The sequence below is a fragment of the Ruditapes philippinarum genome, unplaced genomic scaffold (assembly GCF_026571515.1).
Source record: "Ruditapes philippinarum isolate M1 unplaced genomic scaffold, ASM2657151v2 ctg5527_1_1_1_1, whole genome shotgun sequence".
Classification (NCBI taxonomy): Eukaryota; Metazoa; Mollusca; class Bivalvia; order Venerida; family Veneridae; genus Ruditapes; species Ruditapes philippinarum.
Genome location: NW_026852289.1, coordinates 1 through 13,579, shown reverse-complemented (window position 1 = coordinate 13,579; position 13,579 = coordinate 1). Strand labels below are relative to the sequence as shown.

At 32.8% G+C, this 13,579-nt stretch overlaps 1 protein-coding gene across 1 annotated transcript in view; it reads left to right on the top strand.

The window, feature by feature from the left end:
- The window catches only part of LOC132755406 (neurogenic locus notch homolog protein 1-like), a gene marked incomplete at its 3' end in the record, with an annotated part of 37,011 nt that extends 23,606 nt beyond the window's left edge, over positions 1 to 13,405 (top strand). Inside the window, 13 exon segments of the mRNA XM_060746277.1 lie at positions 899 to 1,012; positions 1,407 to 1,520; positions 4,111 to 4,248; positions 4,779 to 4,958; positions 5,193 to 5,369; positions 6,884 to 7,060; positions 7,368 to 7,544; positions 8,063 to 8,239; positions 8,689 to 8,865; positions 9,020 to 9,196; positions 12,064 to 12,240; positions 12,555 to 12,725; positions 13,235 to 13,405. Coding sequence (XP_060602260.1) covers positions 899 to 1,012; positions 1,407 to 1,520; positions 4,111 to 4,248; positions 4,779 to 4,958; positions 5,193 to 5,369; positions 6,884 to 7,060; positions 7,368 to 7,544; positions 8,063 to 8,239; positions 8,689 to 8,865; positions 9,020 to 9,196; positions 12,064 to 12,240; positions 12,555 to 12,725; positions 13,235 to 13,405 — 2,127 coding nt within the window.
- Between the last annotated feature and the right edge of the window lie 174 nt (positions 13,406 to 13,579).

Below are 13,579 nucleotides of genomic sequence, written 5' to 3'. Positions count from 1 at the left end.
GTCTTTGTTTGAAAATGTGTGTTGAAACACTCAGGAAGAGGTTGTGAAGAGACTATTTTGTACACAAAAACTTTTTACATATTGTTTTTACTTTATGTATTTTGAATTAGATCATATGTCATGTATTGCATTAATTTGACAATTCTAAGTTAATCAATGTGCATCCTCTTTAGAAGTTTCTACGTATTTATAATTAGCTCTAAATAATCATTTTTCTTAAAAACATACATATTGTATTTTTCTACTAATATCAAAATAATATGGTACGCTCATTTTCTATGGCGGGAGTGTCGCTAACATAGCGATTATGAAATGAATACTTTGTATTTAAATGCTGTTCTTTGAATATTCTCCTTTTAACTTTATTGTATGTTAACTTGCTCCTTTGTTTTTCGAGCCAAAGTCTTATTATATTACATTCCTCTTTTAACTTTCCCGCCATTGAAATTCCACCACAAACATATTCACGTGCTTTTCATGATAGCATAGTATAAAAAGAGACCGCATGGTCACAGTGTTTAGTGTGTGTTAAAAAGTATTGTAAAGGAAAGTGATTGCGATATGATAGGATTTTGATGTAAAATACATTTAGTTGTAAAAAGTTGTTAGATTATATATAAAGTTGTTGTGGATTATAAAAATAAAAATAAAAAAGTGCTTAAAATTGGATTTTAAAAGTAGAAACTAAAAAGTGTTTCTCTTATTTTCATTGTGTTCACGACAAAAGTTGCTGCTCTTTATCACGTTTTCTATCATGTACAGACCCAATCAAATCGGTTCTGTAATACATGTATTGCTGATTTTATTGCTTCTGAGATATCTCCCTTTTTCCAGATATTTATATACTAAATGATTGAGCGTTTAGTAAAGTGATGGTTGTTATTTTTACTGTATTTAGATATCGATGAATGTGCGTCTCATAGTTGTCAAAATAGTGCTACATGTGTAGATGAGATAAATGATTACACTTGTGTATGTGCTGCTGGTTACACCGACAAATATTGTCAGACAGGTAAATCTGCTTAATATATATATCCAGTAAGAGACAAGGCCCATCAAATTTCATTTATACAAATCATAAGCCCTTCCAACAACTTAACAATTTGGAGGAAAGCTTAAAAAGCTTATTTCCACTTTACAAGAGCATTGAATCGTTTATTCAACATTAAACTTATATCAGGTAAAAAGCTGCAATTTTGACAATTTAAGTGATATTAACCGTTTTAAAATTTATACACAACTTGAAGAGAGGATTTCCGTTCTCCTTTGATTCAATTGAAATGGTTTCGAACAACTTTATACTATTTTATGAATACATAAAAGTTCAACTCACTATTGCTACATCTAATGCATGCTGTTGTATATAATATGAATTTTAATTAAGTTCAACTCTTTGTTTTTATCAGACATAAATGAGTGCGCGTCGTCTCCTTGTCAGAATGGGGGCACCTGCACTGATCAAGTTAACGGATATGTTTGCGCATGTAACAACGGGTTCACAGGCTTAACTTGTAGACCAGGTTTGTAACAAATCTTATAATTTTAGGTTGTGCTGAGCTTAAAGTGACAGCGGAGTCAATTATCACTAAAATTACCTAAAATGAAATTTTTTGCTCAGTAGATTTATCAACCTTTTCTGAACACATTCGTGATTTAATTTTTGAAGCAGTTAGCCCCAAAAATGTGTTTTTAAACGTTTTAAACCGGTACATATACCATTTTTATCTGCTACTAGTATTCACGTAACCTATAAATCATCGATAACGCTCCGCCCCCTGTTAAGGCATCAATTATGGAAATCGGTATTTTCATATATCCTTGAATAACCGAACCATATTACTCGTAATACATGGATCGTATCAACACTTTTCATCTTTTATGAATATCTCGACATTTATCGTCTACCTTTTATTTAGCCTTTTAGTAAATTAAGAAATAATCGGTCAAGATGCAACATAAATAATTTAGAATAGCGGCAAATCGAACGACATTGGGGTGGTTAAAACCATACAGCTGCCTATTATAACAATAATGTTTGAAATAATAATTTGTTTGTCCCGTAATCTGATAGATATTACATTGAGTTTATAGACAATTGTACAGATCCAATAGCTTGCTGTAAATTCAACCTCGTATTCTTACAGTATAAAATAAACAGACAACAATGACTGATGATGACAAAGTTCTAAAATGTTTTTATGATAATCTGCGGATGAAAATTTTTTATGATTCGATAGAAAAATCGGACAGATATAGAAAATTTTTTTTAGAGAATGTTTTGAATATGAATATTATGTTCGCCAGTAAATCGAACACACAGCATTAATAAACTGACACAAAGAATGAAATTTATTGAGTGTATGTATATTCAAGAAGAAACTGAATTGAGATATATGCCAATGAATATTCATGATAATAAAAGTCAAGGTCAGATCAAATTGATCGAGAAATGTATTTTATTTCTATTGAAATATGTCATGCATTTATATGAATTGGTCGGACAAAATTATATAATATCCCATTCCTATTTGTACACCGTACCAAGGACTTCATTAAGCCTTGTTTTTCGTTATTTTAATGAATTAGTTAATAAATTAATTAGTATCTAACGAAATTTCAAACACGAATACACAGGCAGCAGGACACAGATATAATATAATACATGTAATGATGATGATAATAAAAAAAACTTCGAAAGTGAAACAAATAAATTATCCATGAAAAATGCGTTCCATTTTCCCCCACAGTTTGTTTGTTTCATTTTACGCCTTTTTCCAACAGTATTTCAGTCATATAGGCGGGTAGTTTCCTAACCATCGTTCCTGGAGAGTTACACCAGTACTAGACAACCTTCCTCCGCGCTAAACTACCAAAGCATCTCCCGGGGATCGAACCAACGCCAGAGAGGTAACTGGATTAGAAGTCATCGACTCTAACCCCTCGACCACGGAGGCGGTATTTCCCCCACAGAGTGCCTCAAATTTCACCAATAGTCACATGACATCTGCGACAGATACCAGACGGACAGAATATCACGTTAGGATTTGAAGAAATTTCTGCTATAAACTGATATTTATCAGCAGATTTTTAATTGGTGAGATGTCAATGGGTCATAAAAAGCCGTTAGAGTATGTAACCGTAGCTTGTGGCCCCTTTTGGTGCGATAGTTGCGTGTTATGCAATAATTTAGCGTGAAACGCGGGGGTCTGAGAGAGAACGGACGATATATGACACTTCGTATGATGCGGGTCGGTCTAACTTTAAATATGCATAACTTTTTTTAATAATCAAGCAATTTATATGAGGTTTAAAGCACATGAAAGGGAATTCATTTACGGTGGGAACCGTGTCAGGGATTTTTGTTAGCTCAATCAGTGACTTAATTATCTTTACTTACGTAATATGTATGGTGAAAAAAGTCGCATAAAATGTTTGAAGTTACGTAATTTTTTTTTTTTTTTGAGAAAAGATATAAAAAATGTGAGACACGGTTCCCTAGATATTATGATTATGTTTATTTTGCAAAAGTTTGATGACAAAAAGGTAAAAAATAATTTTGATAGGACGATTTAAAACAACAATAGGATTTTTGTTCAAAATTTATTATTTACAAAGGCATTTTTTTCAAATATGCAAACTCATTTAAAGCACAAGCAGTTATTACTAAAATATGTTAGTTTAAATGACATTTATGGTAGTACCACGGAAAGTGTCCGTTGTCACCTTAAAGTCGTAAGGATACTGTTGAGATAGCATAGTAGCTTTCCAATTTTTCCTGTGTGTGTTTCATTTAAGTCACAAACAGGCACATACAAGTTTGTTGAACGTTGAAGGAATTTTCGTAATTTAAGTGATATTTTCGAAGAAGTTGATGAGGAAAAACAATATTTGAAAATTGAGTTTTTAATGTTATTTATCCTTCTTTTTTATTATTTTGTAAAATTATACAATAAGTTTTTAATTGCATAACAAAGGATATGGTAATACTGTCTGAATAACAAAGTGAGAGTTCTTTTTTACATATGGCCGTTGCATATACATGTATTTGAAGCATTTCAGTTCATGTTTTTAAATAATTTGATATATGATTAATATTGTCTATGTATTCAGGTGAACTAGGTGACGATTGTTCGTCAAAAACTGTCGTTTGTGGCAATATTGCTAATGCCGAATGTGACGGCAGTATATGCTTTTGCGAATCGGGATATGAAGACCCCACCGGGGCAACAGGATCATGTAGTCGTGTTGGTTAGTATTATATTATGTTAAACTGATAGTTTGTAAACAATAAACTAGTAAATGTACTTAATATAAATTTAGTTTTGAATATAATTTTATAAAAGAAATTCCAAAACATCTTAAAGCATTTTGTCTCTAGATTCATACTGATTTGTACGAAATTCCAATATGTGAATGTTATGAAATGAACAAATTATGTAAATACCGGTAGGACAAGCATTTGTATAAGCATATTATAGCTAAAATATGTTAAGATATTCAAAATAAGGTCGTTTTTCCGTTTGTGACAATGCGGAAATGTAGCGATAAAAATTATAATTCAGTCATATTGTGTGTACTGACTACTTAGTATAATACATATACTTTTACATCAATTTATTTAATCTTTATATTTATTAAAAGTTATATTTGCATATCGGCAGACAAACAGCTTTAATGACCATGGAGTAATTTAGAATTTAACTTCTTTGTGACAATCACGCTAGAACTTTTAAAGACATCATATTAACGATTACAAATTACAAAAATTACAATACCAGATTGTGGAACGCTTACTCCGCCTACAGACGGTGCTGTCGATCACACAAGTGAAGGAACAGATTACGAAAGTAAAGCATACTTTTCTTGCAATGCCGGGTACACATTAACTGGATTGTCGTCAGTTACGTGTCAGGCAGACAAATCATGGAATGGGGCAACGCCTACATGTGTCATCAAAGGTATGTCAACAGTTTAATGTAATGAAAAGTTTTGGAAGCACAGCAGCTATTCAATGCACATCGCTAAAATGTATAATTGATTTATGTTTTAATTGAATCTTTTGAAAGAAACATATCAACTCATAATTAATTTTCTATTTTTAATTTGTTGTGACAATTCTCGCAGTAAAGTATCTAATACAGATACATAACAGTTTCTATTTTCCCTGATATTCATATTCGTTTGGTTGTCAGATTGTGGTAGCGTGGCAGCTATTCTAAATGGCGCATTACAATATACTCCATATAAACTGTACCAAGGTCTTGCGGAGTTTTCTTGTAACACCGGTTACACCTTGGTAGGAGATGCTACAAGAACGTGCCAAGATACCGGTGTATGGAGCGGTGCTAACCCTGTCTGTCAGATAAACGGTTTGTATTTTGAGTTCTTGTCGCTTTGATATGATATACAGCTAAATACATATTCTGCTATACGATATATGCATATTGTGCATTACATTGCCACATTAGAAAATGCCTATATGCTATGCTTCATCCATTACTGCACATCCTGCTTACAATGTGCTTATCGTTAATTACAAACATTCTATAAGCTCTATAAACATTAGAATGTTAAAAAAAGAACTAGTTGGCATACTTATGACTAAATATCTATAAAGCATACTAATATTTCTTAAAGGCCAATATAAATGCTGAAAAAATTCTACATATTTCACAAGGTTGTAGTTGTGCTATGTTAATCCTTATGCCGCTTTATCCATTTACATTATTTTCATATGTATATAAGGGATTCAAATAAACTAGTATTTGTTATTGCTTATCTGCATATACATCACTTCTTATAATCTAATTAATGTTTTTTGTTTGTTTCATAAGGTCTAGATTGCGTTACATTTTGAGATGAATAAGTCAAAACTCTTTATTATACTATCCACAGCTGATATCATAAACATAATTGGCGAAGAGTTGTCACTCTGTTAAGAAATTTATTGATAAGTTAGGAAGCTATAACTTTTTTTTTAAATGACATAAACTCATTTTATTATTACTTTTAAAATCTCTCACATTTTGATATATAATGATTTCCTGAATAAAGATATAGTATATCTGAACTTCATCGACTGGAAATACCTTAAAACAATTTTAAGTTTATACGAAGTTGCATTGTCACCGTAAAAATGTTTCACATAGTAAAGTAAGTTAAAATAACCTATCTATTTTAAAGCATTGATCCATACATTTATTTCATTTCAAATTGTTGTTGAAGGTATTTCTTTCATAAAGTTTATGTACATGTATTTTAAATAGTTTTATCATGCGTAACATTTTCTTGCTTATATATTTCACAAGCCTTTTACCTAGCTTGCATCTAGCTTATGCATGGATTGCCATATTATTTAGCTCCTCATAAATGCATGTTAAAGAAATAGTGAACTCAACAATGGCCAGGTATGTACAACTACATTTCATTCAGAAATTTCATTAAAACATCCTTTGTTTCATTTATTGAGATAAAAATGAATTTGACTTTCTAGAACACTAGTGTTTATTTTCATCATAATTGGTATAAATTAATCAGGACAATTGGATTTTCTTTTCGACATGTTTCATAATTTCATAGTTTAAAAGGTTGCAATCTCCGGTAAGTAAACATTATTTTGATACTTTTTTATTGTCTTAACGAGAGGTTTATTTTTATATTTAAAATTCGGTACATTGTTTTTTGTAATGAGATGTTTATATTAAGATTTCGGAACTTTGATTGTCGTAACGAGATGTTCTGTTTCAGAACTTTGATTGTCATAACAACATGTTCTCTTTTATATGTAGTTTCGGAATTTTGATTCTCGTAACCTGTTGTTCTCTTTTATATTTAGATTTCGATACTTTGCGTCACGTAACTAGATGTACTATTTTATATTTAGATTGTGGAACAATTGTTGCTCCAGCGAATGGTAATGTCGATCTAACAGATGGTACGACCTATGAGAGTGTGGCTGTTTTTCAATGTAACAATGGATACGACATGGCCGGAGCTGCAAGTCTGGAATGCTTGGAGGACGGTTCTTGGGATAATGCGAAGCCAACATGCAACATAAAAGGTCTGTTTCCAAGCTACATGTACTGATTAAACAAAACCAAAGTGAATCGCAGACTTTAATTCAATATGATTCTGTTCTGTCCTTGCAGCTCATTATTCACACTACTAAACTTTTGCGATGATAAGTACAGGGATATTAAACTCTTTTTTAAAAATTGTTATAAATCACATTATCGTCATCTTTTGTTTTTTCGGTGTTTAGCTAAAATTTCGAAGGTAAAATTGTGTTACTCGTATCTTTCATAAAAGTTCTACTTATTCTTTAATTTTACAATAAACATGCGAGATATATCATGCTTGCTTTGCAGATTGTGGCTTTCTCACAAATCCAGCTAATGGTGCAGTTGACAATAGTGAAGGTACGACATACCTGTCAAATGCTTTATTCACATGCAACATTGGCTATACGTTGGTTGGATCCAGTACTAGAAGATGTCAGGCGTCCGGGACTTGGAGTGGCACGGACCCAGTATGTCAAATAAATGGTAAATAAATATACTTATACTTTACCAGAAGTTAGATACTTGTACTTTACCGAAAATTAGAAAAAACAGCATGTCACACTGACGCCCTGTAATATTTATTTAATTTCTTTATTTTTAAAAGAAAATTGCACGATAAAAAGTAAACATGTTTACTTTTATTTCGGGGTATGATGGTATTTTAGGCAAACGAATTTCTTACCTTTTCTCACACTTTTGCTGCATTAGATATTGAATTTTGTTAATTTTTATAACTAGATATCCTTTATTTATTAAAAATCAGAGTAGTAAATGTTTCTAATGAAGGTTTATCTGTTTTTAGCAAAACAGTGAAGGTATATTATCTTGTAAACTCATAAGTGTCTAAAAATATGCTTGACCAGAATATTATTATATATTGCTGAAGGAATGTTTTACTATCAATATTTTCCTACTTTTGAAATGAAAATAAGAGATATGATCTAATAACATGCATCGTAGAAGTATTTATTTTTCCTGACAAGACTTATTGATTGATACAGATTGTGGGGTGTTAACTAATCCTGCTAATGGCAATGTTTATATTTCTTCTGGTACATCATACGGCAACACGGCATCTTACTCCTGTGACGCAGGGTTTGAACTTAATGGTGTACTTCAGAGAACTTGTCAAGCTGAGAGCTCGTGGAGTTCATCTGCTCCAACCTGTGACAGGCTAGGTATTAAAGTTAAACTTTTTAAAACAATTTGCTTTTTGGAAATCTTTGTTATTTCGGTGACTGTATCAGACATTGATTACTAAAAACAAAGTGTAAAGAACCGAGTGACAGCTTAATTAGTTTTCCGGTTTTTTAAAAAAAAATAATTTCTTTGAGGTCTTTGTTTAAAAGAGGTTTGCCCTAATAAATTAGCCTGTTCTAGGGGGCATGAGAGATGTTGCATTTGTTATGTTTGCTCAATAAAATTTTCAACTATTTGTTTTTGTTTTATTATTCTTAAAGGATCGGATCTTCTCTTTTCAAGATGTTTGCCATACAATGTAAATAAAGGAATTTATTTAAATAACTTTTGTCCAAAGTGTTAACTGTTATCAATTTTTTCTACAAACTTGAAATATGATACTGTGATTTTCATTGCTACTTTGATATGGCTATGATTTATTTTTCAGATTGTGGAAACTTGAAATCACCGACATCTGGCAGTGTGGATTTATCAGGTGGTACCCAGTTTGAAGCAACTGCTGTGTTTACATGCAACCCTGGCTACACATTGACGGGAGACTCAGAACGATATTGTACCAACACGGGAGACTGGGATAATTCAAGTCCTACATGCATTATTAAAGGTTAATTTTGATACATGCGTGTACTAAAAGTTAAATTTGTTTAAAATAGCAAAAGCTTATTATTAAGAAATATGAAACAAATACAAATGTGATACTGATAAAACTATTGCATAATAATGATTTAAACTTTTAAGACCATCATGATTTGTTTCAGACTGTGGACAACTAACAGATCCTGAAAATGGTCAGGTATTGACAGTACATGGAACAACATATAATGAAGAAGCGGAATATTCGTGCAATTCTGGTTACCAAGTCAATGGTGTGTTCAAGAGAACATGTGAAGATGATGGCCGATGGAGTGCATCTGACCCGACGTGTGAAATTCTTGGTACGCAATAACAATAATACCCAACACGAAATTACTTTGCACTGAAATATAATTTTGAAGAAAAATCTAGTATAATTTTTCATACATGATGAAGCGAAATCTGAAGTGTTAAAACTTTGTAGATGTCAAGTTAACTTAAAATTATGTGTTTACTTAAGAATAAGTCTTTACCTTTCAATTTTTGGCCGGGTTGCACTGATGCAAACCCGAGTTATTGTATGGTGAATGTTGGGCGGCGGGCGGGCGGGGAAAAAACTTTCGTAACAGTTTTTTCAGCAACTATTTATCACAGCATTTTGATATTTGGTATACAGCATCAACACATGGTCCCATACTGTGGGATTCTATTTCAGGTCTGTCGCTCATCTACTTCCTGTTTGGCAACTTAGTTAAATTTTCAACATTAATTGTCAATAGGAAGAAATGTTCGTATCAGTTTTCTTAACAACTACTTATCACAGCCTTTTGATATTTGACATACAGCATCAACACATTGTCCCATACTGTGGGATTCGATTTCAGGTCTGTCGCTCATCTACTTCCTGTTTGCCGACTTAGTTAAATTTTCAACATTAATTGTCAATAGGAAGAAATGTTCCTATCAGTTTTCTTAACTGCTACTTATCACAGCCTTTTGATATTTGACATACGGCATCAACACATGGTCCCATACTGTGGGATTCGATTTCAGGTCTGTCGCTCATCTACTTCCTGTTCAACGACTTAGTTAAATTTTCAACATTAATGGTGATTGATAGGAAATTTTTGTAACAGTTTTCTCAGCAACTTCTTATCGCAACCTCTTGATATTTAGTATACAGCATAAACACGTGGTTCCATATTGTGGGATTCGATTTCAGGTTTGTCGCTCATTTACTTCCTGTTTAACGACTTAGTTAAATTTTCAACATTAATGGTGAATGATAGGACATTTTCGTAACAGTTTTCTCAGCAACTTCTTATCGCAACCTCTTGATATTTAGTATACAGCATAAACACGTGGTTCCATATTGTGGTGTTCGATTTCAGGTCTGTCGCTTATCCGCTTCCTCTTTACCGACTTAGTCAAATTTTCGACATTAATGGTCATTGGTAAGATATTTTCGTAGCAGTTTTCTCAGTAACTACTTATCACAACCTTTTGATATTTGGTATACAGCATTTACATATGGTCCAATACCGTGGGATTCAATTTCAGGTTTGTCGCTCATCCACTTCCTGTTTGCCGACTTAATTAAATTTTCAACATTAATGGTCATTAGTAAGAAATGTTTGTTTTCAACAGTTTTCTCAGCAACTACTTATCACAGGCTTTTGATATTTGGTATACAGCATTAACACATGGTCCCATATCGTGGGATTTGATTTTAGGTCTGTCGTTAATCCACTTCCTGTTTGCCGACTTAGTTAAATCTTTACATAATTAATGAACAATAGATAGTAGGAAATTTTCTTTACAGTTTTCTCAGCAACTACTTACCACATCCTCTTGATATGTGGTTCACATCATTGACATGTGGTCCCATATTGTGGGATTCCATTTCAAGTCTGATGCTCATGCTTTTCCGCATTACCAACTAAGTTAAATTTTCAACATCTTTGGTCAGACAGTGGTAGAAAATTTAAGTAACATCACAGCCTCATGATATTTTGTATACATATGCAAACCGCCCTTTTCTGTCTTTGACCTATTTTTGGCCGGGTTGCACTGGTGCAAACCCGGGTTATAGTATGGTGAATGTTGGGCGGCGGGCGGGCGTCCGGGCGGGCGGCGGCGGGCGGGGAAAAACTTTCGTAACAGTTTTCTCAGCAACTACTTATCACAGCCTTTTGATATTTGGTATACAGCATCAACATATGGTCCCATACTGTGGGATTCGATTTCAGGTCTGCGCTCATCTACTTCCAGTTTGCCGACTTTGTTAAATTTTCTACATTAATGGTCAATAGTAAGAAATTTTCGTAACAGTTTTCTCAGCAACTACTTATCACATCCTTTTGATATTTGGTATACAGTATCCACACATAGTTCCATACTGTGGGATTCGATTTCAGGTCTTACGCTCATCTACTTTCTGTTTGCCGACTTAGTTAAATTTTCAACATTAATGGTCAATAGTAAGAAATTTTTGTAACAGTTTTCTCAGCAATTACTTATCACAGCCTTTTGGTATTTTGTATACAGCATCAACACATGGTTCCATACTGTGGGATTCGATTTCAGGTCCGTCGCTCATCCACTTTCTGTTTGCCGACTTAGTTAAATTTTTACCTTATTTGTTAATGGTTGGAAATTTTCGTAACAGTTTACGCAGCAAATTCTTATCACAGCCTTTTGATATTTGGTATACAGCATTATCACATGGTCCCATACTGTGCGATTTGATTTCAGGTCTGGCGCTCATCCACTTCCTGTTTGCCGATTTAGTTAAATTTTGACATAATTAATGATCAATAGATAGTAGGAAATTTTTGTAACAGTTTTCTCAACAACTTCTTACCACAGCCTCTTGATATGTGGTTCACAGCATTGACATGACTGTGGTCCCATATTATGGGATTCCATTTCAGGTCTGGTGCTTTTCAGGTTTACCAACTAAGTAAAATTTTCAACATCAATGGTCAGACAGTGGTAGAAAATTTAAGTAACATCACAGCCTCATGATATTTTGTACACATATGCAACCCGGCCTTTTCTGTCTTTGACCCATTTTTATAATAACAATTGGTCCTAAAAAATGTTCATGGGCTTTTTTTCTTGAATTTACTCCTCCCTTTATACCATAACGGTCAGAAATGTAAAACCATAACATAGCTTTTATTTGTTCTCTTTCCGGGCAATCTTCAGATTATATTTATTTTTCCAGATTGTGGATTTGTAGCTGATATTGTGAATGGAGGTATTTCCTACTCAACGGGCACAATCTATGGTTCAACTGTTTATTACGTATGTGACAACGGATATGAAGTTACCGGCGTTGCCTCAAGAGTGTGCCTGTCAACTGGTTCGTGGAGCGACAACCAACCCGTGTGCACAATTCTGGGTAATAAAGTTATATAAACACATTACCACAGTAAAATATTGATTTATATTTGATCATTACAATAATGATGGTACACGCTTCAATTATAGTAAACAAATTTAAATGTAGTTTCAAATTTTTCTGTTTTTTTTTTGCATATTACTTCAGATACAAAAGTCGATTCAAATTATCTTATTTTTAAATTTTAAAAAGAGGAATGATATTTAAAAGATACTAGCCAGGGATATTTTTCGGCATGAATATTATTTGATTTAAAGAAAATTTATTTAAACTCAGTAGAATATATGTAATTTCTATTATTTTCTATTTGCTAGATTGTGATGCCGCCATATCAGTTCCACATGCTGTTTCCAAGACACCGTCTGGTAGTCAGGTTGGTGACGTCGCCATCTACGAATGTAATTCCGGCTATGGCCTGGTTGGAAACCCGAATGTTACTTGTGAAGCATCTGGTTTTTGGGGAACCGTTCCAGAATGTAGACTAGGTCTGATATTATTTATGCTGGAACTTAGTAGTTATGTTTTAAAATATAATTGATATTATGTATTTTTGAACTTTGCCCTTGTTTGTTATGTTTTTATGCATAATAGCAATATTGATTACCAGCCAAATGATTTCATTTTAAACTTAAAAGGAATTCTCAGGGAAAATTATTGACAAAAATATTAAAATGATTTTATATCCTCCTATCACGCTAAAATTACATTTTGTTAAAGTCAAAGCTTGCATTTTTGTATAGTTTCTATCAATTTTGGGTTCGTTCGAAGCGTGAACATATGTTTAAATAATTTTAGACTCCGACAGAATCACCGACTGGTTTAAAAACAAGTCAGGTGACTTTTACAAACCCTGGAAGTTAGAATAACAGATATTGTGGATCTTACCAAAATCACATTTGATATTCATAGAAATCTTTTAGATAGTAGAAATGGATTGTATTGTGTATTTCTTTTAGAAAACGTTTAACTTTTTTGACCCAGTATTTCATTTCAGATTGTGGAATTCCACCAGTTGTTGAGAACGGTCAGGTAACGTACACAGCTGGTACCCTGGTCTCGGCAACAGCCACGTACACCTGCAATGACGGCTACTATATCAGTGGAATCAGCAGGATAGAATGTCAGGATACAGGCTCTTGGACCAATGAACCATTTTGCTTTATAAGTATATGCTTATCGTTTGATTTTATAATAGTATTTACAACTTTTATGATATTTTATCAATATTTGTCATAACTCTCTACTGGTATGTGATAAGTAAGTGAGTTTTTATAATGTTTTTATTTTTACATCATGGTTACTTTATTTTTAAACCAGAGTTTTTTTAATTAAAATTCTT